This window comes from Gopherus evgoodei, chromosome 5 (assembly GCF_007399415.2).
Source record: "Gopherus evgoodei ecotype Sinaloan lineage chromosome 5, rGopEvg1_v1.p, whole genome shotgun sequence".
In the NCBI taxonomy this organism is placed as follows: domain Eukaryota; kingdom Metazoa; phylum Chordata; order Testudines; family Testudinidae; genus Gopherus; species Gopherus evgoodei.
This window is the reverse complement of record NC_044326.1, coordinates 21,498,150-21,525,543: the sequence shown is the minus strand read 5'-3', so window position 1 is coordinate 21,525,543 and position 27,394 is coordinate 21,498,150. Positions and strand designations below refer to the sequence as shown.

General features: G+C 42.3%; 1 protein-coding gene across 2 annotated transcripts; it reads left to right on the top strand.

Annotated features, from left to right (window-relative positions):
• The first annotated feature begins 5,223 nt into the window (after nt 1–5,223).
• On the top strand, nt 5,224–26,819 carry LRPAP1 (LDL receptor related protein associated protein 1). Of its 2 annotated transcripts, none has more exons than XM_030564277.1 (8): nt 5,224–5,500; nt 15,162–15,306; nt 17,436–17,560; nt 18,993–19,113; nt 20,154–20,312; nt 21,662–21,750; nt 24,538–24,714; nt 26,028–26,819. In XM_030564277.1, the coding sequence occupies exons 1-8, from the start codon at nt 5,321–5,323 to the stop codon at nt 26,091–26,093; spliced, it is 1,062 nt and encodes a 353-aa protein (XP_030420137.1). In that variant the 5' UTR covers nt 5,224–5,320; the 3' UTR covers nt 26,094–26,819. The 2 variants fall into 2 exon arrangements, with proteins under 2 accessions (XP_030420137.1, XP_030420138.1); XM_030564278.1 differs by having other exon boundaries at nt 5,225–5,500; nt 21,668–21,750.
• The last annotated feature ends 575 nt before the right edge of the window (nt 26,820–27,394 follow it).

Sequence of the window (27,394 nt, the reverse complement as noted above, 5' to 3'; positions counted from 1 at the left end):
TCTTAACTTCTCCTCACTTTCAACTGAACAATTAAGGAAAACTTGGCTTTGTTCTAATGGTATCATGAAGTGAGCTGTTAAACAGAGAAAGCAACAGAGAACAAATGCAAAGTGATTATGGATGGTTGCTGCTGTCAGTGGGAGGGGTTGAGAGGAAGGAGAATAAATATAGGATTTTCTTGTTTTCTTACTTGTGAACCTCTCTCTCTAATTCCTGTTGCTACAACAACTTCAAAATTCCATGGCAACAAAATTCATACAATCTAGAACACAGGAACCATTCAAGAGAAATGATCTAGAAAAGGTTTCAACATCAATGGCTTTATTCCCAGTTTGCACCAATTTGTAAATGAGATCAGGATCAGGGCCCCAGTGAGTTCCTGAGCACTGGTGCAGAGTTTCTAAGCACTCTCAACCCTCACGCATGTCAATGGGAGCTGAGGGCATTCTGTTTCAAGAAGTGCTCAGTAACTTGCAGGATCAGTTATAACTTCTCTTATAACTGACTGAGAAGAGACTTTGTTGCACTCAAGGTTTTTTTTTGTCTGTAACTTTTACCTGTGAAAATCAAAAGTAGCTCTTCTGAAGTTGATAAGTGTAAAGCGAATGTGTAGGTGACAGGAATCATCCCCTGGGAATCTATAGAACTGCTGATGGATCTCTGGCGTAAACAAAAAGCCACACTAATTTCAAGCATTAGAAACAGTTTTTTAAAAAATCGTCTATGGATGCATCTGAAACTATGGAAAGGATCAAAATTAAAAGTCAAAACACTTAACTGTATATGTTTAAATATAAGCATCATGAAGACAAGAGAGATTCTCCCCAACCCAAATATTCTGAATCTTGATATGTGGACACCACATACTGAAACTCATCAAATATCACACAGAGCATATATGCATATGCAATATCGCTCACACTGCTGAACGCGAAAATGATCTCAGATGCCACAGTGATGAGCACAATGTAAAGATAGACATCTAAGGTGTTTAAGGCCTTAGTCCTAATTTCAAAGCCATTAACAGGCCAGATATCAGCTACAATAAAGACTTCATCATCTATAAATTGCCAAGACAATAGCTGTCCTCTGTTCTAATGAAGATCAATACACACAGGACAAAGTGCAAGAGAGTCAGAGATAAAAGATTCTTGGCCAAAAGTAACAGGTTATGGAAATGAACTTTCCAGAGGAGATTAAACTAATCCAGATTCTGGTTATCTATCGGTCACATTGAAACAGCTTCCTTTTTGATACAGGTTTTCCATCAGAACCAGATGGATGTTTTCAACAAGCAACACATCCCTGCTGCTCCCCAACACCCGCTGCCCACACAAAAACAAACCAACAAAAAAAAACCCTACCCCAAATTAAGATTTCTGTAATTGGAAAAGGGAGAAAAAAGCTAAAGATTCCATGAAGTTCACTAGGGACTTTTATTAACCTGCAAAGTGTTCAGACACTGTACAGAGACATGCCAGTACATTAGCCCAAGAGAAAGTAGACAGTGGCTATATCATGAATATCTCTATCTCTATAATCCGTCTAAACAGATGATAGATATGCTGCTAATAAACAGTGATCATATTACCTTTGTGTCTCCAGCCTCACCCATACACACGACATATGCTGAAGAAATTCTCCTAAGGTATTTGACAACATTTGGCTCTGCTGCTCTTTTGACATGTTCCCAAATGGCACATTTCTCTTGGGTGTGTAAATGCCATTGATGTGTGTGTTTATGAAGAGGATCAGGTGTGGGCATGTGCTGCAGTCTTTCTAAGCAGTTTTGTACTGTGAGTTTCACATTTGGAATTTTTAATTTCATACCTCACAATTTCACTGTCTGTTCAGAAAAACAGCTAGAGCATTTAATAATGTTTTGCCAGATCTATTAAGGAACTGATGAAAATTCTGTGTATAAATATTTACTAGTTATAGACTGGCTAGTGTCTTTAAAAATCAGCACAGCACCACAGGTCTTGCAGACTATACTGTAACTGCAAAGTATGGGTGCTGAAAATGCCACAAGCTCTTTTGCATGGCTTTACAAAAGAAAAGTTGAAATGAAGGACAATTTATTAGCTCCTGTGAAAAATTTGAGACATGCAAGAACTACTTGAAGAGGAGGCAGATTCAAGGGTGAACCAAACTTGCTAAAATAGAAACCAGTCTGTACCCATCCATCCCTTCTACTGAACCGAAAATGAATATTGTTATTATTGCTAAAAGAAAAGTTCCATTGACACTGTCCTGAAAAAGATCTGCTTGAAAATATTATTCAAGTCTCTGTACATAAGCTTCAAAGTCTTCCTCTTTTTCATTAAACTGGAACCCTTCCATTGATCGTTAAGTACCGGTAGACTTTCTTCTTCCTTTCTTTTAACCAGGAAATTTATTCACTTTCTCTGACCTCTTTGCTGTTTTGCAATCCTATTTTCCTTACAGATTTCTCTGATATGTAACTTTCTGTGTGTAAACTGAAACACAAAAAGATAACTGCCCCAACAGCAGCCAGAGAGTTGCCTATGCATTTAAAGGCACAGAACGACACCTTCTGCTAACCCTAACATTGTCCTGTTCTCATTTTAACGGGAGAGTCCAGTGAGATCTTCAGACGGCTGATAGGCCTTATCAACCTCCACTTTGCAGATGAGACATAGTTGCCAACATTTTTAAACACAAATACAAGGGATACATTGGGGGTTTAAGGCCTGCTTAACTCTCAGGCACCTGTGATTTTAAGTGCATCCTGATGAGCTATACATGCTAACTATTTGAATAATCAGTTGTCAAGGCCTGCAAACTGATGCAGTTTTCAACCCATTCTTGCTGTCATGTAGTTTTGCCCCTTATAGCAGCATATTCCTACGTTAGTTACTCGTAGTCATCCTTCTCCCAGCCAACCAGAGGTCATCAACATGTCTGTACATGGACACAAGTGTCTGTGGTAAAAATTTGATGTCTGGTAATTTTGCAAAAAACTGAATGAATGAATGACATCCTCCCTTCCTCTCCCCCCGCAAATGTCCATCACTAAGTACAGTAATTTTGTCAAGTGTCCATCATGCAACATGGTGGTGCCAACCCCTGCAGCCAACCCAGACTCTTTCCACAGAGTGTCTGGGTAAAGGCCCTAGCCCCCACTGGTATTTTCAGGAGGCGACAGCAACCCTGCTGCCCCACCTCTGGAATTTTCAGGGTTAGGATGGAAGGCCTCCAACCTCTCTTCCCCACCCTTTCTAGCTGCTTTCCCCAAGCCCTTTGTCGCCTCACTTTGTACTCACCCTGAGATCCCCATTTACCCATGTGTGGCTGTCAGGGTGGCTAAGGAACCCAGAAAACCTTGCTGGATAAGAAGGGGCAGTGCTCAGATCTGATATTTCCCCTCCTTCCCTGCACAGGGAATGATACGGCTAATGCCTCTCTGAATAGTCAAGGAGGGGTTTGAAGGCCCTTAGACTCCCCTCTCGTGAGGCAGCAAATGGTAAGTGGGGACTTTGGGAAGGAAGGAGCTTGCTGTACCCAAAGAGTATTGGAGGGTGCAGAACTGAAGCAGCAATAACAGCACAGCCATACGAACAGATATTTCCACCCGATTTCTGCCATTTCTGTTGGGGTGCTAGAATCAAGAGAAGACAGCACAGGCTAGAGAGTCATTATTTATGGATTTTAAGGGCAGATTGGAACATTTTGATCACCTAGTCTGACCTGTGTAACAGGCTAGAGCACCTTTCTCATTAGGTTGTGCAATAGGTAATATGTATTTTGTTTTCATTTATTGATATAATGACCCAGGTTCTACATGAAAGTTTTGACCACGTTTAAAAACCCAAATCTAAATGCTGACACACAGATCAGGAGGTGGATACTGCTCAACCCAACCCCCTGGTCAAGAATTGGATCTTGCCTTACACTTTGTGTATGATGCTTTTAGAATCATATAATATTAGGGCTGGAAGAGTCCTCAGGAGGTCAACTAGTCCAATCCCCTGCTCAAAGCAGGACCAATCCCAACTAAATCATCCCAGCCAGGGCTTTGTCCAGCCGGGCCTTAAAAACCTCTAAGAATGGAGATTTCACCACCTCCCTAGGTAACCCATTCCAGTGCTTCACCACCCTCTTAGTGAAATAGTGTTTCCTAATATCCAACCTAGACCTCCCCCACTGCAGCTTGAGACCATTGCTCCTTATTCTGTCATCTGCCACCACTGAGAACAGCCTAGTTCCATCCTCTTTGGAACCACCCCGCCCCCCCCCCCCCAGGTAGTTGAAAGTTGCTATCAAATCCCTCCTCACTCTTCTCTTCTGCAGACTAAATAACCCCAGTTCCCTCAGCCTCTCCTCGTAAGTCATGTGCCCCAGCCCTTAATAATTTCCATTGCCCTCCACTGGACTCTCTCCAATTTGTCCACATCCCTTCTATAGTGTGAGGGACTAAAACTGGATGCAATACTCCAGATGTGGCCACACCAGTGCTGAATAGAGGGGAATAATCACTTCCTTTGATCTGCTGGCAATGCTCCTACTAATACAGCCCAATATGCCGTTGGACTTCTTGGCAAAGAGGGCACACTGCTAACTCATATCCAGCTTCTAGTCCACGGTAAGCCCCAAGTCCTTTTCTGCAGAACAGCTGCTTAGCCAGTCGGTCCCCAGCCTGTAGCAGTTCGTGGGATTCTTCCTTCCTAAGTGCAGGACTCTGCTTTTGTCCTTGTTCAACCTCATCAGATTTCTTTTGGCCCAATCCTCTAATTTGTCTAGGTCACGCTGGATCCTATTCATACCCTCCAATCTACAACTCCAAGCTGATTACTTAAGATACTTAAAAAGATGCTCTCAGTAGAACTGCAGCCTGCATTTTCCTGCTATAATTCCGGCTCTCCATACAAAATTAGTTCAACAGTGAAAAGCAAAAATTTTTATTCTTATTTTTTGGCTTGTATGTTCTATATTTAAGCTGCTGCCTGATACTCAAATAGCAAACACCATTGCACAATGAAAGCTGTGCCGGCAGACAGCTGCATTATCAACTCACTCACAAGATCGCTGGTTGAATAATTAGGTCCTTCCTAGGTTTCTTTAAGCCTCCCATCAGCCCCGTTGGTTTTCGAGTGTGCAGTGCAGTCTGGGTCTTGTAGTAGGGGGTTGTAAGGATTCCCTGGGGCTGGATTATTTGTCTTCACGGCGAACTACAACGACCACGGTGCATTGTGGAGCACTGCAGCGTGGGGATTGTAGTTTTCCTCTTCTCCAGGCCGGCTGCTTGCTCGGGTGATTCCGCAGCGGCTGCCGCAGCAAGAGGAGGCGGGGGGGACGATGTCTGCCGTTTGGGAGCTGCTGGCTCTGAGCGCCTCTCTGCTGGTGGTTGTCTTGGCGCAGGGGGGCAAATACTCCAGGGAGGCGAACGAGGCTGCTACAGCCAGCAGCCCGAAGCGCCAGGAGGCCGGGGAGTTCAGGGTTGTGAAGCTGAACCAGATCTGGGAGAAAGCGCAGCGGGTGAGTCGCTAATTCGCTTCCTTGCAGCTGCATCCCTTGCGCGCTGGGGTCAGGGTGCCCGTGCCTGGCTGCAGAGCGCAGCATTTTCAAACCTCCCTGTCTGAAGCTGGGCCCCTGCCCCCCGACTTTAGGAAGCTGAACACAAGTGGCCTGATCTTCAGAGGGGCTGAACCCCGGTAGCGCCCATTAAGTGGGATTTGCGGGTGCGCTTCTGCCAATCGGGAGATTTAGATGCCTGATAGTGGGGCCTACCTTTAAGCACCCAGCTTTAAAAATATTTTCCCAAATGCAGGAAGAAGCTTAATTGTAAGGTATGGTGGGCCCCAGTATATTTGGTGGTGGTATGAACATGTACCACTGCCTCTGAGTCTTTCTCTGGGATTGCTGAAATGTGGAGCAAACTGCGCCTGATGTTGACTTAATATATGATGTGGGATATGAGGTACTAGATAAAGGCCCAAGCTGTCTCCCCTGTGCACCCCCCCCCCGGGAGGTTTCAGTCATTATGTGAGAGCCGTGTACAATTTTCATCTGGGACACACCAGCCTCTGCAGGCAATTCTGTAAGTGAGTTTGTAGGAGAGATCTGGCAACGCCCACATGTTCTTCTACTAACAAGCAACCGCATCCAGTGTGTAACATCATCTGAAAAAAGGTGGAGGTCTTTTATGATCTGGGAGCAGGAGCTTTGGTGCAACAGTCCTTACAGCGCACCTCAGCAATCCAGCCCAAGTTTGATTGACTGACTGCTAGGTCTGTGACCCCTTCCTGCACTGGCCCTACCCTTCCTCAATTTAGCGCAAAAGGTGACTATCAGATGTGTGTGGTGGATCTTGACCGAAGCTTCACGTGCCCTTATGTGCCAATTGCAATCCCTGTAACTGCCCTTCCAGCTCCCAGGTTGGGCCTTCCCTTAGGCACTCACCATGATTCCCTCCCCCACGAGCTATGCCATTCTTCTTACTTCTGTGTGTCTGTGGTGATCCCTATCCCTTGGCCTTGATGTTAGATCATCTGTATCTTAGGTACTTGCATGGCCCCCTGTACTATAATATCTGAGCGCCTCACACTGTTTAAATGTTTTTTACCTCTATGGGGTAGGGAAGTGCTATTATCCCCTCTCAACTCCTTTGTTGTTGTTTTTTTAACAGATTAGACAAGTCACTTTAACCTCGGTTCTCAAAGTCAGGCAGGCAGTCCCTGGTGGGGCAGAGATTTCAACTCAGGTCTCCTAAGTCCTAGCCTAGTGCTGTAACCTCCATGTTTCAGTAAACACCTACACACTCACCCTCAATTCCAATACTGTACCCTCATTATGTACATGGGGCTATGGGATCCCCTTCTATGTTCTGGCAGAGAACTTTCACAGGCCCTGGGCTCAGATACTATGCCCTCTTCTCATGCCCACAGGAGTCTGCTACCCTCCCCGTAACTCCAAGTGTTCTGCCCTCCCTGCGTGGCAAATAAAATAGCCTTGCCTCCAAAATTCTGCACACACAGCGAGAGTGGGTGTCTTAAATCTCTCTCCCCTCACCTGTACATATGGGGAGGAAGTGCCATGTTAGGAAAAGCCAACAGGTGGGGAAAACAGAATACCAGAATATAGATGCGAAAGCACTCATGACAATGCTGAGATTGTCACTTAAAATCAATTTTGCAAAACTGGAATATCTTGTGAATTTCTGATTAGAGGAGCTCGGTAGCACATTATTATACAGATATTACACTGAAATGTGAGCTTAGGTAACGAATTGAGCTATAGTACATGCTAGAGGATGTCCTCTTTAGACAGGCAATACATTGTTTAGACTAAATGTGCCTTTAATAAGCAGCAGTTCTCACTTCCTGAATTTTACTTTCAGGTTCAAATTAACCAAAAATCTCCATTCACCTGTTTTTTTTGGGGGGGTTTCGCATAAGCCTACATGATCCTTTCAGCAAATCTTCACTAAGATTTTTAAGCTGGTAAAGAAATCCCAAACCAGCTTCACTGCAGGGTTTCCTGTGAAAGGTTTGTATGAGCCTTCTTCCTACATTGAGCTCTGTATTGTGAGCTTTGGTGACCATCGTCTTCTGACCATTTATTAGAAGTAGCTGAAAATAAAGAGCGCTGTGGTTTTGCATCAGGGGTGGGTGTTGCAATTCAGTACTGCATCACAGCCATGTGTTGTATTCAGCTGAGCAGTGCTGCATTATTCAGTGGTAACCCAGTTCCTCCCAATTTCCCAGACATAAGGTTGATCTCTCTGTCCATGACTAACTCTAGTTCTCCCTAGAACTGATACATACTTGACCTGTAATACCTATCAGAGAGATCTCAGTGCAAGGGCTCCCTTTATCGAGGGCCTCATTCTATCCTTGGGTGGGCAAAATACGGCCTGTGGGCTGTATTCGGCCCATCTAACAGTTCTGTCCTGCCCACCATGATTAACATTTCTGTCCAGCCTCCTCTGCCCCCTCACGATCTCCGAGTCCGGGCTGCTAAAAGTCCCGCAGTGCAGCATGGCTCAGGCAGGCTACCTGCCTGCCATGACCCCACGCTGCTCCCAGAAGCAGCCAGCTGCTGCTGGTATGTCTCTGTGCACCCCAGGCAGGAAACCCGCTAATGGGAGCTGCGAGAGTAGTGCTTGTGGGGGTGAACAGCGCACTGAGACTCGCTGCCCCCCTCCCCTCAAGGGGTGCACAGAGATATGCCAGCAGCTGCTGGCCGCACCCACTTCTGAGAGCGGCGTGGGGCCACGACAGGCAGGCAGCCTGCCTCAGCCCTACTGTCCCAACAACCAGGAGTCACCTGTGGTAAGCGCCTCCCAGCCAGAGCCTGCACATCACACGCCCTCCAGCACCCTAATCCCCTGCCCCAGCCCGAAGACCCCTCCTGCACCCAAACTCTCTCCCAGACCCTGCACCACCTCCTGCACCCCAATCCCCTGCACTAGCCTGGAGCCCCCTCCTGCACCAAACTCCCTCCCAGACCTCGCACCCCCTCCATTAATATAGTAGAAATATGCAGCCTGTGGCAACTTAACAAAATTTGTGAAGTGCCTCCCCCCATGAAAATTGTTGCCCACCCCTATTCTATACCAACTGAAGTTAATGACAAATTTTCCATTGACTGTAATTAATTTTTAAGGAACCCTTTGTGCTTTTGTTTTTGCAGCTCAAATAGGTCTAATATCATCTGCTACCGGACGGGGTCCCATCATGAGCTTTAAATCCTGAGAAACAATAGGTTCCAAAGTCTAGCACGATATTGTGTTGTCAAGTCCATTGAGTTCCATTCTTTAATCAGAACTGCCCTGCTTTTGCTGCTGTGGGTAATGATTACAGCTGAGCCTAGCAATCTTTGCTATGACATTGTAATGTTTCACAGGGTCTCTGGTGCTAGTTCCCAATGTTGTCAATTAACAATATTAAACGTTAGGCAAGGAGCAAATAATTTGGCACTTAACAGCTTAATTATAAACCTCTTCTGATCAACTTTCTTTGCTAGCTACACACAACTCTTGGTACCATTTGCCAGTGTTACAGTCCAGTAAGGTTCCACGTATGTGCACCTTACCCCTTACAATGTTTTAGGTGATATCACCCTGAGGCCTGTGTGAGATGAACTTCAAATAGGAGCAGTGCTTTGAGTACTAGTTTTATCTGCTCTCTTTTCAGTATCCAACACTGATATTAGAACAGACAAGGCAAAAGAATTCTACAGAAGTTTTGGCAAATTTGAAAGGCTTTACCCTCCTCTTATGTTTTGTAATGTTCCAGGTATCCTTTTCTGAATTTCCCATTGAATTATGTTCTAAATTGGATTTCTGTTCTGAAATGGGAATATTTCAGAAACAAAACATTACAATTTTGGAAAAAAAACCAGTGTCGTTGGGTTTGATGATAATCAAAAGTTACTCAGCACCAATACAAGACATGAAAAATGGACACCACAAACTTGTTTGTTTGCTGTTTACAGGAAAAAACAGGTTTAAATATTGTATGTAAAGGTTCCATTAAAAAAAAAAAAAAACCTTGAAAAGGAAGTCTTTAAAAAAAAGTTTGCAGGAAAAATTCAGTGTTTGAAATAATATCTGATTTCTGTGAAACTTCTTCATTTGAAAATTCCACTTTTCTCTCTCCTTAAGTTTAAAGTTTGTAACATGTTTACCAGCCATGTGCCATATGTAGTGGCGATAAATCAGGCATTTAACTGTGGACAATGCAGTTGATCCTTTCTTAACTAGAAAATGTGTGCCTAACGACAAGGTAGGTGTTTAAAGGTTTTATTGCAACAATATTGAGAATCCTTAAGAATTAAATCAGTTTGCTGTGTGAATTATTTCTAGTGTATTTCTGTGTTCTGTTAGTTCTGCATGAAAGAAAGCTTAACTGATCCCAGTGTAAGGTTAAATATTAGTGGAGTGTGCTGAAACTCAGTCACCCACTTTACCTTTACAGCCAATTGTATGGAAGCTGTGGAGAAGCCTGTGGATGAGACTGAAGTAATGACTGAGCTGTCAAGGTCCAGTCCTAACTGAGCGAGCTGCTAAGCAATGTGACCCCAAACCATCAGAGCACCTAGGCTGTGATGTGCCTCCCTCTTCAAAAAAGTGTATAAGCACGTGCTAAAGTCTCGCTGACTGCATGTGCTGACATGCTTTGCTGAACAGAGGCAGGCCACACGCTTAAGAACTCTGCCAAATTTAAGCCAGTGAATAATCCCACTGAAGTGAATGGAATAGAAGTCAATGTTCTTAACTCTGGGATCGGGGCCAGAGAGCTCAGTATCTTGCAGGATCAAGACCTTAAGGCTTAGCTGTTTTTCTAACTACTCTAGGTTTTACCTGATTTCAGCAAAGCACTTGCGCAAGTTAGTAGTCCTTCTGTGCCATTGAATTCAAAAGGGCAATTCATGCTTAAATTGAAAAATGTGCTTTGCTGTGTTGGAATCTAACTTAATGGTATATTAAAATAGGCAATTCAGAACAGTCCTAAATGGTGTGAGCTGCCTCTTTGAAGTTACCCTTGGCTAACCTATATACTCCAAAGTGAATTTCTGTGTCTTATCAGTACCATTTGCTTGTTTGTTTGTTTGTAAAAACATGTTTCATTTCGTTAATGAGTAGTCAGAGAATATTTCTGAAACACACTGATTGATATCTTGAGGTTCTGAAATAGTTTCTCACTGTCTGTGGAACAAACCAGTTTCTGAGTGTCGATTTGGTGCATCTCTTTTTCATTTATCATTGTATAGTCATCTGTCTGATTGTGTTAGCAAATAACTTTCACTCTCACTACGTTATTTTATAACAGATGGGTCCAAGCTTCCAAGTTCAGAAGTGGATCCAAACTTTCCTAAAGATGGGGTGCTAGATTAGCAGAGGTAAAATGATGTAGAAAACTCAGATGGGACCTTGCTAAAGCCAGGCTGCTAAAGTGTTTTTTTCTGACCTCACTTCCCCATTGTCTTTCACATCCCCTTCTTGCACAATGCCCCTCTTCCCCCAAGACTATTAAATAAATGCAAAAATTAATGCTAGTGTATTATTTTATTACTCCAATTTAAAGTGACAGAAATCGGGAATTTTAAAAGCTGTGTTTCCTATTATAGCAACCTGGATTCAGTGATAATGCACATCAGTAATTATTCCTATTCCTGGGTGTGGGACTGTTTTTGTTTTTATTAAATATATACAACAACATTTTCAAGTTAATCAAACACTCCTCTAGAAGCCTTACATTTTTAATATCTTCGTGGTTATAGACTTTAGAGTCAGAAGGGACCAATATGATCATCTAGTCTGACCTCCTGCTGATAATCAAAGATCAGTTGCCAAAATTGAGCTATCCCATCATACCATCCCTTCCATAAACTTATCAAGCTTAGTCTTAAAGCCAGATATGTCTTTTGCCCCCACTACTCCCCTTGGAAGGCTGTTCCAGAACTTCACTCCTCTAATGGTTAGAAACCTTCGTCTAATTTCAAGTCTAAACTTCCTAGTGTCCAGTTTATACCCATTTGTTCTTGTGTCTACATTGGTACTAAGCTTAAATAATTCCTCTCCCTCCCTAATATTAATCCCTCTGATATATTTATAAAGAGCAAGCATATCCCCCCCTCAGCCTTCTTTTGGTTAGGCTAAACAAGCCAAGCTCTTTGAGTCTCCTTTCATAAGACAAGTTTTCCATTCCTCGGATCATCCTAGTAGCTCGTCTCTGAACCTGTTCCAGTTTGAATTCATCCTTCTTAAACATGGGAGACCAGAACTGCACACAGTATTCCAGATGAGGTCTCACCAGTGCCATATATAATGGTACTAACACCTCCTTATCTTTGCTGGAAATACCTCGCCTGATGCATCCTAAAACTGCATTAGCTTTTTTAACGGCCATATCACATTGGCGGCTCATAGTCATCCTGTGATCACCCAATACTCTGAGGTCCTTCTCCTCCTCTGTTGCTTCCAACTGATGTGTCCCCAATTTATAACTAAAATTCTTATTATTAATCCCTAAATGCATGACCTTGCACGTTTCACTATTAAATTTCATCCTATTACTATTACTCCAGTTTACAAGGTCGTCCAGATCTTCCTGTATGATATCCCGATCCTTCTCTCTGTTAGCAATACCTCCCAGCTTTGTGTCATCCGCAAACTTTATTAGCACATTCCCGCTTTTTGTGCCAAGGTCAGCAATAAAAAGGTTAAATAAGATTGGTCCCAAAACTGATCCTTGAGGAACTCCACTAGTAACCTCCTTCCAGCCTGACAGTTCACCCTTCAGTACGACCCGTTGTAGTCTCCCCTTTAACCAGTTCCTTATCCACCTTTCAGTTTTCATATTGATCCCCATCTTTTCCAATTTAATTAATAATTCCCCATGTGGAACCGTGTCAAATGCTTACTGAAATCGAGGTAAATTAGATCTACTGCATTTCCTTTGTCTAAATAGTCTGTCACCTTCTCAAAGAAGGAGATCAGGTTGGTTTGGCACGATCTACCTTTTGTAAAACCATGTTGTAATTTGTCCCAATTACCATTGACCTCAATGTCCTTAACTACTTTCTCCTTCAAAATTTTTTCCAAGACCTTACATACTACAGATGTCAAACTAACAGGCCTATAGTTACTCGGATCACTTTTTTTCTCTTTCTTAAAGATAGGAACTACGTTAGCAATTCTCCAGTCGTACGGTACAGCCCCTGAGTTTACCGATTCATTAAAAATTCTTGCTAATGGGCTTGCAATTTCATGTGCCAATTCCTTTAATATTCTTGGATGAAGATTATCTGGGCCTTCCGATTTTGTCCCATTAAGCTGTTCAAGTTTGGTTCTACCTCGGATGTGGTAATATCTACCTCCATATCCTCATTCCCATTTGCCATCCTTCCATTATCCCTAAGCTCCTCATTAGCCTTATTAAAGACTGAGGCAAAGTATTTATTTAGATATTGGGCCATGCCTAGGTTATCCTTAACCTCCATTCCATCCTCAGTGTTTAGCGGTCCCACTTCTTCTTGCTTTGTTTTCTTCTTATTTATATGTCTATAGAACCTTTTACTATTGGTTTTAATTCCCTTTGCAAGGTCCAGCTCTACATGACTTTTGGCCTTTCTCACTTTATCCCTACATGTTCTGACCTCACTAAGGTAGCGTTCCTTGCTAATTCCACCCATCTTCCACTCCCTTGTAGGCTTTCTGCTTTTTCTTAATCACCTTGATAGCTCATCCTTTCACAGATCCAAGGCCAGAAAAGACCTTTGTGATCATCTATTCTGATCCCCGTATGGCACAGACCATAGAACTTCCCGAAAAGAATTTCTAGAGTGTATCTTCTATAAAAACATACAATATTGATTTTAAAATCGTCATTGATGGAGAATCCACATTTCTTGGTAAATTGTTCCAATGGTTAATTTCTCTCACCATTCAAAAATGTATGACTTGTTTCCAGACTGAATTTGTCTAGCTCTAACATCCAGCCACCGGATCATGTTACAGTGTTCTTGACTAGATTGAAGAGCCTATGATTAAATATTTGTTCCTCATCTAAATACTTATAAACTGTAATCAAGTCACCCCTTCACCTTCTCTTTGTTCCGCTAAGCAGATTGAGCTCTCTGAGTCTGTCACTATAAGGGAGGTTTTCTAATCCTTTAATCATTCTGTTGGCTCTTCTCTGAACCCCCTCCAATTTATCAACATCCTTCTTGAATTGTGGGCCACAGTAGTCCAGTAGTGCTCACACTAGTCCCAAATAGAGAGGTAAAATAACCTCTCTCTGCCTACTCAGGATTCCCCTGTTTATACATCCCAGGATTGCATTAGCTCTTTGGCCACAGAGTCACACGGGGAGCTCATGTTCAGCTGATTATCCACCATGATCCCCAAATCTTTTTCAGAGTCACTGCTTTCCAGGATAGAATCCCCTATCCTGCAAAGCGTGACCTACATTCTTTGTTCCTAGAGGTATACATTTAGCCATAATAAAACACATACTGTTTGCTTTTGCCCAGTGTTCAAAGCAATCCAGATCACTTGGAATCAGTGATCAGTCTCCTCATTTATTTATCACTCCCCCAGTGTTTGTCATCTGAAAACTTTATCAGTGATTATGTTTTCTTCCAGGTCACCGATAAAAATGTTCAGTAGCATAGTGACGATATCAGGTTAGTTTGACAGGATCTATTTTCCACAAACCCATATTGATTTACATTAATTACGTTACCATCCTTTAATTCTTTATTAATCGAGTCCCATATCAGCCACTGCATTATCTTGCCCAGTATCAATTACAGGCCTGTAATTACTTAGCTCATCTTGTTTATCCTTTTAAATATTGGCACAACATCAGCTTTCTTCCATTCTTCTGGAACTTCCCCAGGTCTCCAAGCCTTACTGAAAATCAACATGAATGGTCCAGCAAGCTCCTTATCCAGCTCTTTTAAAACTCTTGGATGTGAGTTATCTGGACCTACTGATTTAAAAATCTATATGTTCTATTAATGCAGTATCTGGAGAACTTCCATAGCTGCTCGTAATTATTATGTTGAATATTAACCATATTTTGTTGGGATAGAAACATTTTCCTGGAGTATTTTGCAACTCAGTAACTGTAGAAATCTCTTAGTGCATTAAAACCAGAAAATGAAATTTGACTAATTTTCCAAGATGAAGAAATAGGGTCAGATTAAAGGAACAATAAATGAAATTAGCTATTTCAAAATCTTTGTTTTAATAATCTTCAGTATCAGTAACAGATAAAGATTTTTTTTTCAATATTATGATGTCCCATTAAAAGTTCACCTGCTTTCCTTCCCTCCCCAACCAAAGCTGAAGAGTTAATTTCTCATTCCAGCTTATTTAAAGCTTAATGCCAGCAGGAGATACTTTTTTTTACCCACGCATGGCTGTTACAGAAATGACTGAGGGCCTGAGGAACAGAGGCAGCTTTAGCATATGGATGTTAAGGACCAATGGGAGCATCATACAAGGAGTTTATTTGTACAATGTCTTGCACGCTGAGGTCCCTGTGCTCTGACTGTGGAATATTTCAGTGGAATATGAAATATTGTTTTCTATGCCAGTCTAGCTTCAGAGGTAACTTTGCAGCTGTGTATGCGCATGCATGTTATTACAAGGCAACTAACCAAAGCATTTCTCCATTCTCATTAGCTTCATCTATCGGCTGTAAAACTGGCAGAGCTACATAGTGACCTCAAAATACAAGAAAAGGATGAGTTGAGCTGGAAAAAGCTGAAGGCTGAAGGGCTTGATGAAGATGGAGAAAAAGAAGCCAAACTTAGACGCAATTTACATGGTAAGGAATAACTTCGCTGAAGAGGCCAGAATTGTCATTCAGTACCTAAAGTTAGGTGTCAACATTTATTTTTAGGTCATTAAATAAATGGCCTGACTTTCAGAGGCAGTAAACACTCAAAACTCATATTGAAGACAGTGGGAGCTGCCAGGGCTGGGCACAGTTCCTACAGTGGAATGAGGCTCCTAGCTTTAGGCACCTAGGGCTTGAAAACTTTGTCTCAGAAAAAGTATGGAACAAAATCAAACAGCATTGCACCTTCATTGATAACTTGCTTTTCATCCTGGTGATGATTGAATTTGTTCTACTTATTTTTAGACACTTTTTAAAAATAGAAGTTCTCTTGACTTCTGAAATATTGTGTATAAAATCTTCATCTCGATTTTGTGCCTGCAGAAATTGAGGCCAGCGTCTGAAAATATGGCACTGTGACTTGCCTGAGGTCACTTGGAGAGTCAGTTGCAGCGCCTTGGTTAGACTCAAAGTTGCCTAATTCCCAGTTCTGTCACTAAACCGCGAGGCCATCCTTCCTCCCCAATATGCCCACTCTGGAGCTATCCCTCAGGCTGTTCTGGTGACAGTGATGGCTTCCAGAGAGGGTGCTGCTCAGTGCCCTTCTCCTAAAGGGGTTGTAATGGTGACTCGGAGGAGTACAATTTGCAGAGGAGTACAATGTGCATCATGTGAAGACACAGGGCCAGGACTCGGGAGGCCTGACCTTGCAACTGACTAGCTGTGCGAGGACGGACTCTATCCCTATTTTGCAAATAGGGAGCTGTGCCACAATTATTCCTCATTAACAGTGTGTTGAACATTGATTAATGTTGCAGAACTCTTGGAGGGTCTCTGTAGATGGCATAGAAGTGCTGATGGTATTGGTGGTATTCACATGTTCCATCCTACCCCAAAATCATCCTCCATTCCATGAAGCTTTTATTTTATAGTAATTTAAGATTTGTACTCCGTGTGCCTTGAGGTCAAATAAACTATTTTAGCTATTCTGTCTGGACATGCACAGTATAATTGCTATCGCTGTTAAGGATAGTTGGAATGAGCTCTTCAGAGCAAAGGAGTCTGTCCCCTTAGTAGCCTGAACAATCTTTAACCTTAGAAATCTGAATACTTTAGCGGTGTCCCTTTGTCACCATTTCAATAGTTCAGTGCCACTGCAAATTTCTGACAAACTGATCAGCAAAGAAGGACATTGACCAGGATGTTTATAAGAATGTTATGTTTTCCTTAGCTCTCTTTGAAATCATATGGCTTAGTTGATCATCAGTTGCATACTGAACAAACCTACAGAAATGTATTTTATAATGAAGGAAAAATATTAATAATGTCTTACAGTGGTTGCTATTAAAGTCAATACTTGCCACTAGCTGCTATATGGTTAATAGCTATTTCCTGTTCTAACGATTGCTATGGGAGGTCTGTGGCAGATGCTGCGCTTTTGGTAGTGACTACTGTAAGCGCTATGTCTCCTTTTTAACTGGGACACACCAGGGAGTGAATGTCTGTATCGCATTTCAGTATGTGCTGAATGAAAGTGACTTTGCAACTTCAAAGCACTGTGTGAAATTGACATTTCTGTGGACAAAACGGGGTAAGTGCTTTGCAGAAAATTTAGATGACAAACACCTTGCCTTGAAGAGAGTGCTTTTTTTTTTTAATGTATAGACTCATGGAAAAAAAAAGGTGAAAGTGGAGCTGTTTAGCCAGTATCTTGTTCCATGCTTTTTCTTTGATCTGGTTTGTATGGTATTTTATTTTTGTTAGCTTTCTTCAGGGAGGATCCAAGGTTGATGGGCCTCATGGTAGATGCGAGTCTTAAGGAGAGGGCAGAGATGTAACGCCATGCTCTTGGGTGCGTCATCAGCAAGGGGATCAAACCTGGGACCTCTGGATCTTAAAGCATGATTCTCTGCTGCCTAACCTAAAAGACCCAGCTCTGCTAGCCAAAGCTATAGCTGGCTCATCCACTTCTATATGTGGCCCTGCTACCAATAGAAGAAGATAGAACACCTCACCGAGTGGGCATGGATTCCACAGACTCTCAGGAAAGCAGTTTCAGGGGGGTTAAGGGGAACCATCTGCTATTGGTTCTAATGTTTCTTGTTTTTCACTTACAGTAATTATGACTAAATATGGAATGAATGGAAAGAAAGATGCCCAACTAGTAGATACCAATTACATCAAAGATGGCACAGAAAGTGATGTGCTAGATGATCCAAGACTGGAGAAATTATGGAGCAAGGTGTGTTTAATTTCTGGATATTTCAGTGTAAGAAGTAAATGTTCATTCATGTGTGTGTTTTAAGTTTTCTAGAGACCCCAGCTTGAACTGAGAAGCTTTAGAACTCTGTTTCCAAACACTGGGCCAGGTGCTATGACATGTTGAGTGCCCTCACCTTCCACCAAAATCATTGGGTGTTGTGGGTACTTCTCTTCTCAGAGGATCTGGTCCATTGTACCTGTCACACCCACTATATGTGGGTGAAATCTTGATTACAGTGAAGTCAATTGGAGTTTTGCTAATGACTTTACAGGGACCAGGATTTCACTTTGTATGAACATTCAGGGATGCAGCCGTGTATCTTGGCTTTGGTTTTGTTTAAATGGCTAAACTTACTTAGAAATATTTCATAGAATTATTTAAAAATAAAACGATTTTAAGGGATTTTTTTTTTAACTTGAAAATCCCACCCTATAGTGTTTGTGAGTGCAGCCTTCCAGAGTTCATGCTAGTGCCTGAAAACAAGAACTGTTCCAGTTTGGGCAGTAACAACAGATTGGAAGAACCTGCAAAAGGGAAATAATTAGTAAAAAGTAGATTTGTTTTTTAAATTCTTCGCTTTATCAATCTACGGTGGTGTAAGTAAAAGAGCAAAGGAAGGGGGGGTGGGTTTGTTTGTTTGATTTTGTTTAAAAAAAAAATGGAACCTGACAGTGCCCTTCTTTGAGAAATGGCAACAACAAAAAAATCACTTGGAAGTATTCCCCAAACAAAATTTGAGCCTCTGGCTCTGTACAAATACCAAAAGATTTCACTTTTAACCTGTGGGAAGAAAAACAGAGCAACATCCGTCCCTCTACCGGGGAAGCACATCAAGTGCCTCTCTAACTGCGAATCGCTAGTACAGTGGGAAACAGCTTGGTGCAGAGCAGAGACATGACACAATAGGATATTTACTTGCCAATAGAATGAGAGCTCTTGAATAGATATTCTCCATATGTGTCAGTCTAAATCCCTAGTGGAAACAAACCCTATACATTCAGGTGTGCAGTTCATTCTCATGCATCAACAACTGACTGATTGCTTCCCAATGTGTGTGTGTGACAGGATATTGGGCTCTACAATAATACAAATAATAATAAATAACAATTTTCATCATGTCTCTGGATATTTGGTAGGTGAGATCCTGGCCCCATTACAGTTAACGGTAAAGCTCCTGTTGAATTCAGCAAGGCCAGGATTTCAGCCTATGTCTACGTTCTGCCCTAATATTGAGACACAATGAGACCTAAAACAAAGAAATTTGGAAGGGAAGCTTGACCTAACTTTTTTTTTTTTTTTTTTTTTTTTAAATGTGAAGGGAATTTTATTTGGCAAGTGAGTGTATGTAGCATTGCTTGGCCTGGGAAATGAAAAAGGATTATAGTTTCTGTCTCGTTCATATTTCTTTCAGGCCAAGACCTCTGGGAAGTTTTCTGATCAGGAGCTGGATAAGCTGTGGCGGGAATTTAAGCATCACAAAGAAAAGATTCATGAATATAATATCCTGCTAGAGACTGTGAGCAGAACAGAAGGTGCCTGAATGTTTGTCTGATGTTTCCAATGCAGTGCAGCCCTCTCTCTGCTGATCGCTCAGTTGTTTTAAAGTATCTTTAAAATCCTAAAGATGGATTGTTAGGTTTATATTAGGATTGCTTTGCAGATGCTGTCATTCACAGATACTTGCAGGGCACAAGTCTGTATCCTCTGCCAAGAATCTCTATAGCTAATGGAAATGTTGCTGTTCTTTGTTTTATAACACCTGCATGTGTTTCAGTGAGCAAGGAGATTGTCAGCTTAGCAAAATAAATTCATTATGGCTTTTGAGAAAATATCAGCAAGTGCTGAGCCCCTGTTTTAGCAGTTGGGCCCTGATCCAGTGGAAAATAGATCCGTGGAGGCACCCAATGTGCAGGCGGGGGTTGGGGAGGATCAGATCTGGGTTCTAGCTGAGGAGGAAGGATGGAGTTATGGCTAGAGCAGCAAGAAGCCAGCTTCTTCGCAGATAAGGTCTGTGCTGAGCCCAAGAGAATGAGAGCAAAGGGGGCTTTATGCCACCTTGTGCTACCTCCAGCTAAGGCTACCAGAGGTTAGTTTGCTGCCTGGCATGCCACACCTGGCACAGCTTAGGACACCACCGGAGGCTGCTCTAACTTATGCCTGGCTGCTAACAGCCCGTCTGGGGCATTCCAGCAGCTTTTTTAGCAAGGACACAGAAGTGTTCCACCCATATTCCTGTTCCCTAGGGCAATGCTGTTGTGCTGCTGTAGGGATTTTTCAGGAAATAGGCCAATAGAATTCTGGATCTTCTTATTTACATTGTTGACCTGATTTATGTATTATGCATGATAAAATATGCCTGCACCACTCCTGTCCAAATCACGTATATTGAGAAGCAAACACTCTTAAAAATCAGTGTTATTAAAGTGCACTATTTATCCTAATTTACTAGTGGATCAAGTGCTGATAAGGTCTGAGCATCAACTGCTCCCATCCAACTTGGTGGAATTTGCAGGTACTTCTGTCCTCTCAGAATTTGGCCTATTATGAGTTAATGTTTATATTTTGATAACAGAAATCCACAAAAATATGATCAACCCATCTGAAGACGACCAGTTCAAAGAGGAAATCTTGCATGGCAAACACACAGAACTCAAAGACAAAATGCGAAGCATCAATCAAGGGTTTGATCGTTTACGTAAAATCAGCCACCAGGGATATGACACAGCCAGTGGTATGGTTCACTCTGTTCCACATTCATTTATAATCAGTTTTATGAGAAATCAGTAGACAAATAACCAGTTATAGTCCAAAGGAGCCTTGTAGAAGTGCTGACAAACAGACATGAGGCATTTAAAGGGACGAATTAGCCTACTCTGTTTAAGTTCCGATTTTACAGTCCAAGTACCCTGTTTGTCATCTACAGCAATGGTTCTCAACCAGGGGTCCGGGGCCCCCTGCATGGGCTCGCGAGTAGGTTCCAGGGGGTCCACCAAGCATGGCCAGTGTTAGACTCACTGGGGCCCATGGCAGAAAGCCAAAGCCCCACTGTATGGGGCTGAAGCCTGGGGCCCTGAGCCCTGCCACCCGGGGCTGAAACCAAGCATGAGCAACTTAGCTTCTCTGGCATGGGGCCCCAAGCAATTGCCTTGCTTGCTGTCCCCTAATGCCACCCTGGCTTTTATATGCAGAAAACCAGTTATTGTGGCACAGGTGGGCTGTGGAGTTTTTATAGCATGTCGGAGGGGGCTTAGAAAGAAAAAGGTTGAGAACACCTGGTCTGCAGAGGCCTTTCATATAGGACAGGAAACAAGTTCTCATGGCGCTTCCATTCCTTGTGCCTCTTGGTTGAGTGGGAAAGCGGAACAAACCATTGTCCCTGAAAATGACCAGGAGGTTTGCCTCTGATTCTCTCCAAATCTGCATGTTTCTCAGAGATCTACAGAGGCTCAGGGCCAACTGTGCAGAGACCCTGTGGGTGTTCATTCCCTTTGGCTACTCAGAGCCTTTCTGCAGCATGGCTCCTGTAGATGCCATGTTGCCAGAGTTGCCCCAGTGGCTGCTGCCGCTGGAACTTCCCCTTATGGGGAAGGATTTTTTTTCACAGTGGAGCGACGATTCTGATTGGACCCTCTAGGTGTTGTTACAATACAAAAAATAAATCCTAATAATCATTAGGGGAAACCATCACCATTTCTGGATACCCAGGAGGGTTAAATACAGGGAATAAGATTAATACTTTATAGAGGGGATGCTCCTGTGTTCCAAGCCCATCCAACAAAAATCAGCTGGGATTTCATTTCCTTTACCATGAAGGCAGAGAGGGTAATGGAGACCATACACAGGGTTTGTGTATCCCTTTGGTTTTGTTTTTTAAAGGTCCAATATCTACCATACTAAACATCTAAGTAAAATATTAGGATTTGTCCTCCATCTAGGTAGACCTGTTCAGTAATGCAGGGCTGGTGTGTGCGTGTTTCTCATGTAAAGCTATGTGGGTGTTGCTGTTAATTAGTCATGTTAACATGGCATCAAATATTAACAACTTAAACATTAAAATAATTTTATATTTTGTGTCTGTTGGTTTAGAATTTGAAGAACCCAGAGTAATTGACTTATGGGACATGGCCAAATCAGCCAACTTTACTGAGAAAGAACTCGAATCATTTCGGGTAAGATAGAATTTAGATAAGCGTTTTCTCTTCAAAATTAAGAAAGGCTATGTACACTACTTCATCAGACACATAGGTATTCACCCACGAAAGCTTATGCTCCAATACGTCTGTTAGTCTATAAGGTGCCACAGGACTGTTTGCTGCTTTTACAGATCCAGACTAACACGGCTACCCCTCTGATATATGTACACTATGTTCAGGATGTCGTAATGCACCCTTTTCCCTTCTGTTCTTAACTCACCATGATCAAGAGACAAACTTGGGACCCAGTCTTGCAAACACTGAAGCATATGTGTAACTTTACTTATGTGAGTAGCTCCATGGTCTGTCGTGGAACCTCATAGGAGTAAAGTTATGCATGCACCTAATTGTTGGTAAGAGTGGGCCCTTATTTTGTGCAAACAGATCACCTCTCCACTCATCATCTTCTAATTCCCAATTGTAATTAATGCTTTGGGAAATTTAAAACCAAGAAACACCAGCTAGCTAACCAGGCTGTTGTTTTGCCCCTTGTCAGAGGGTTACTTGTTGGTCATTTCCTGGGAAGGAGCAGTGCACAGCTAACCCAGAGAGGCACAGCGATCCTGTTTAGTGTGAATGCCTTTTTTGAGAAATGAATTACTGTGGTGTTCATGCTTGCATTTTTTTTGGCTTTTTTAATGATGAAATTAAAAATATCTCTAGTTTATACCATGCCTGCTTGTCCTGTTTCCCTGACTGCTTGGGGATAGCAATATCTTCCATTCGTGGCTGGGGGAGCTGTGCCCTCAAGTCTGCTTCTGAATGTTTATCTGTGTATTTATAAGGTCCCATCATTACTCCTCCAGGAAGTATTACTGTGCCCACTTTACAGATGAGTAAGTGAGGCACAGAGAGATTAAACTACCTGCCTAAAATCATGTGCAAAATCTGGCAGAGCCTGTAACTGAACCTAGATCTCCAGAGTGGTCCTGTGGGCTGGATGGTGATTCTTCCTTAGAAACATGAAGTCTGATTCCACGCTCAGTTAAACGTGTTTTAATTACATTGACCTCTGTGAGCTGTGGATCAGGCATACACAAGAGTGGGATAGGTAGATCAGGCCCATCACATCTGTCCCTGGAATAAGGAAAACGTCCTTTTCCACCAGTAGGACCTAAAATAAGAATATGAAACAGTTTAGAAACAGACTGAATGTTTGGGCAGAAATCTTCCTTTAGGGAAATGCCATGCACCAATGCTGAGATCTGCTGCTGTCAGCAGCACAGCACATGCTGGGATATCGTCCTAGAAAGAGGAAGGTAAGGATTACAGGGTGCACTTCACTGACTTATAATGTGGGAAGAAGAGAGCTAAAGGTAGAAATTTGCTGAAATTCTTGTTTGAGTACTGAAAGCTAATGCTAAGGTCAGGCCTTCATATTTGTTTTGGCTGATCTCCTGTAAAGCAAACCGCACAAGGTTTTATAAGGAAAGGTGCTGCATTGGCACATCATGCAAGGAAAATAGCTTGAACAGATTAGCAACTGCAGGCAAACTCAGTGCTAAAATATAGTGGCACGTAGTGTGTAAAACAGAATAGAATGTTATAACAGGCAAATCATTTCCCTCTGCAGTCGAACTGTTGACAGGAGAGCGAGACCTTTGCTTCTAAAGCTTGAGGAAACCCATTAGAATGGCAAAGTTTTGTTATGTTTTTTTTTTCCCACCAGCTCAGAGTGAAAACTCTGCCAAGCTAGACCCAAGACAAACTAGTGCCAAACATTGTTTAAGGGTTTGTCTACAGTACATCTGGGAGCAAGCGTCACAGCCCTGGTAGACAAACTTGTGTTAGCAGGGCTCATACCAGCATGCTAAAAATAGCAGCGTGGAAGCTGCAGCAGCAGCCGAGGCTTGGGCTTGCCACCTGCGCTTGGGGGTTAGATTGATCCCAGCTTGAGTGACTAGCCTGGGCTTCCGCCGATGCCGCAACATCCACACGGTTATTTTTAGCGTACTAGCACAGGTCTGTTTAGCCAGACTGGCAGGCTCACTCCTAGCTACAGTGTAGGCATACCCTACGTGAAATAAGTGAGGTGGATTTCAGTCCGGTTATTTGTGCGCAGGTGTTACATCGCAGAGGGAACCATCATCATAATTGGCATAATGGTTGGTATTGCTGGTAGTGAGGGCCAGCCCCAAAAGTACATGGAGACTAAAGTTACTCTCGAACAGTGGTCCAACAAGAGCCTAACTGGGTGTTTAGGGAAGTTTGCATTTTTGCTGCCTGTGCCACATTATACAGGAGATCTTTTCTGTGCATAAATTCAAGATGTTACTGATGTCAACCTGGCCCCTTTCAGCACTAGTCAAAGAGGTTGTCACTTTGTTCTATTCCAGGCACATCACAGCTTGCAGTAAAACAATACAGCAAATCGGGATGGCTGGGCTGCCAATCAGAAAAGAGCTAATTCTGAGCATTAAGGGCCTGATATTGAAAAGTGACCTCTGTAAGAAATATGTCCGCAAAAAACGCATTGTAGAAACTTACAGGCTTTTCTGTGGTGCTTGTCACCATAGTGTCATTGCGCCTCTCAGATGTTAGTAGCCTCTATGAAGCTTGTGCAGTAGATTGATGTTTGGACACTTTCCTCCAAAGCTGAATTTCTGGATGGTTATGATGCTCCGTTACCCCAGAGAGCTGGAAGGGCTTTCAGTGTGTGACGCTCATTAAAATAGCATTAGGAGTGAGCTGCAGGGAAAGAGAGGGAGGAAACCTCGGAAAGAAGACCAAATTTAGCCCTGAAATGTGTATTCATTGTTCTAGGAGGAGCTGAAACACTTTGAAGCAAAAATTGAAAAGCATCATCATTATCAGAAACAGTTAGAGATTTCCCATCAGAAACTGAAGCATGTGGAGGGAACGGGAGATAAAGATCATCTGAGCAGAAACAAAGAGAAATACGTCATGCTAGAAGAAAAGACTAAAGAATTGGGATACAAGGTCTGTACAAATACGATGTGTTGTGAAGTGTCTATATGCCCCCAGTGTAGGTTTAACTCTGATAGAGGGAATTTGGATTTTCCTGTGCTTATTATCCATGCTATTGACTTATTCATTATTAGTCATAATTTGTATTACAATAGTGATTTGAGGCCCTGTCATGGGAGCCGGCCCTTTATGGGGAGTCAGGGACCAGCCCACCTGAGACAGGTTCTTGAGAAGGAGCCAACTCAGGCCCAGGTGGAAGTAATTAAATCCCATGGTGGCTGGTTGGCAGCTAATTAGCTAATGAGCCTGATAATGGATTATGAGAGCTCACCTGGAGTGGTTCCCAGAAACAAGAAGCTCTTGGGAAGAGGAGCTCGCAGGAGAGGCTTGGAGCAAGAGGCCTGGAAGGTATTCTCCTGTTACAAGGAACTCTCAGACTGTGGCAGGAACCCTACCTGGTCTGTCAGGAACTATATGCTGCCCCAGAGGAGATGCAGCTGACCGATCTCTACAGGCCTCTGACTCCAGAGAAGAATTCTTCCCAGCTAATGGTAATAGGCATGACTTCAGCATAGGGGGATGCAAGCCAAGAGAACCCTGCTGGAGCTGGATTGGAATGGATAAACTAAGACTGACTCTGTCTCCCAGCTAAGATGCTGAGGTGAAGACTTGCTTGTATTTTCATTGGGTCTTTGGTTAATAAACTAGACCTCTCAGAATGGGCATTATTCCTTATGTAGTGTTAGTGAATTTATTGATGATATTAGGGGAAATCCAGGCAGATGGCATTTATAGTGCCACACTTGGCCAGAAGGGGGTGCTATAGGGCAGGTACATCCTGTGAGAGATCCCATTTGATATTGAGATACCATTGTGCTGGGCACTGTACAAACGCATAGTAAGGGACAGTCTCAGTCCTGCAGAATTTACAATCTGAATAGACAAAATAAAAGGTGATAAGAGGGAATTAGTATTGTTCCCATTTTAACTGAGGCATCTTTGTCCAGGGTTATGCACAAGAAACCTGTAAGAGAACTGGGCATGGAAGCCTGAGTCCCAGTCCAACACCTTAACCACAAACCATCCTTCTTGTCATATCAGGAAACCCTGATTCCAAATATCAAAGAAGTTCACAATTGCTATGACTGGGTAATAGGTTTGGCTTTCAAGAATAGTCTCTTTCAATTGGGCCTTAAAATTCTCAGTCATCAGGGAATGACCTTGTCTGTCTACAGGTCTGTCAAGTGCCATATACACCAATGGTACAATGTCAATATGTAACAGCATTTCCTGATCACTTAGTGAATATGTTTTTGCCCTTTTAGGTAAAGAAGCACCTACAAGACTTAACCAGCAGACTCTCAAGAGGTCTTCAACACAACGAACTCTGAACATATTTTCCATGTTGTGAGATCAATATACCCAACAGACCACATTTCCTGGGACTTATCAAATACCTAGAGAACAGATAATTAAATATTAAGCACCCAACAGGATTGTCCTTTTGTAAGGAATATGTTTTCGGTCCTTTTACATTTTAGTCACTGAACTGATACTGTGATAGTCAAATTAAATGAATCAGTTATAAATATACATTTAATTTGAACATCTTTTATCATTTAAACTTTGCATCTGCATCACATCAGCCTTTCAAATAATCCATTCCAAAAAAAAGTAGGTACTGTATGTGAGAGCTCCACTGGTGTGTACTATTGGGGAAACTACATTTTGTTACCAATAAATCCATCCTGATCCATGAAACTAAAATTGAAGTCAGTGGGACTACTGACCGGTGTAACCCAAAGTATGTGTTTAAGACATTGATGCTGCAAAGGCTTAATAGAAAGTTACAATAATCTAAATATACAGCCTAATCTAGTGCCCACAGAAATAAACTGAAAGACTTTCACTGAATTCAGTAGACATTGGATCAGATCTTCACTGCAGATAATCTTATAGTGGATGAGTAAGGAGGGAAGAAGGGTTGGGGCCAATTCTTCCCGGATAGTTATAGATTAATGAATATTTCAGAAGCCCCTGGTTTTTTATGTTTTTTCACATTTGTTCAAAGGGTTTTTGTGACACTGAAATCATTAAAAAACAAAAATGAGACATCAGTGAATTGTCTTTTCCTCTCTCTTTTGGTTAAAGATAATTCCAGCACTTTTGCTAGAGGCTGGAATTCATTTTGAGCATGCACATCATAATCCTTGTGGCAGTGGGTATTTTTTGCAGCAGAAGAATGTGTTTATTTTGTATTTTGAATGTTTGGAAAGAGCTCTATATCAAAGTCACTGACTGGATATTATAAGCGATGCCTATAGTTAAGGTTACCCAAACGTTCCAATATAAGACCCTGTTTTCCATTTTTATAACTTTACCAAACTTCAACTATTTGGGTTTAAATTGTCATGCTGCATGTCTGCCTCTGCTTGAAAAATTTTGAAGTTTCAGCTAAAACTGTTCCAAGAACAAGAGCAAAGGAAAATATGGATGCTAATAAAGTCATGCAGCCATTTTGCTGAGAAGCTCTAGCACTTATATGTTTCAGAGCGGGGATTTTACTTGTGAGGAAATAAATAATTTTGTTTGAATGATGTGCCGAAAGTAAAGAATAGGGACACACGTTGAATGATGAGGACAAAAAGAAATTATTCGCTAGGTACCTATTCAGTGAGCACCATCTATCCCT

Bases quoted from the DNA above. Each gene is read 5' to 3' on its own strand.
- LRPAP1 (XM_030564277.1), top strand. From the start codon at position 5,321: ATGTCTGCCGTTTGGGAGCTGCTGGCTCTGAGCGCCTCTCTGCTGGTG. The intron at 20,313-21,661 runs GTATGGTTCACT...TTGTGTCTGTTG, and splicing joins GGGATATGACACAGCCAGTG to GTTTAGAATTTGAAGAACCC. The intron at 24,715-26,027 runs GTCTGTACAAAT...TTGCCCTTTTAG, and splicing joins CTAAAGAATTGGGATACAAG to GTAAAGAAGCACCTACAAGA.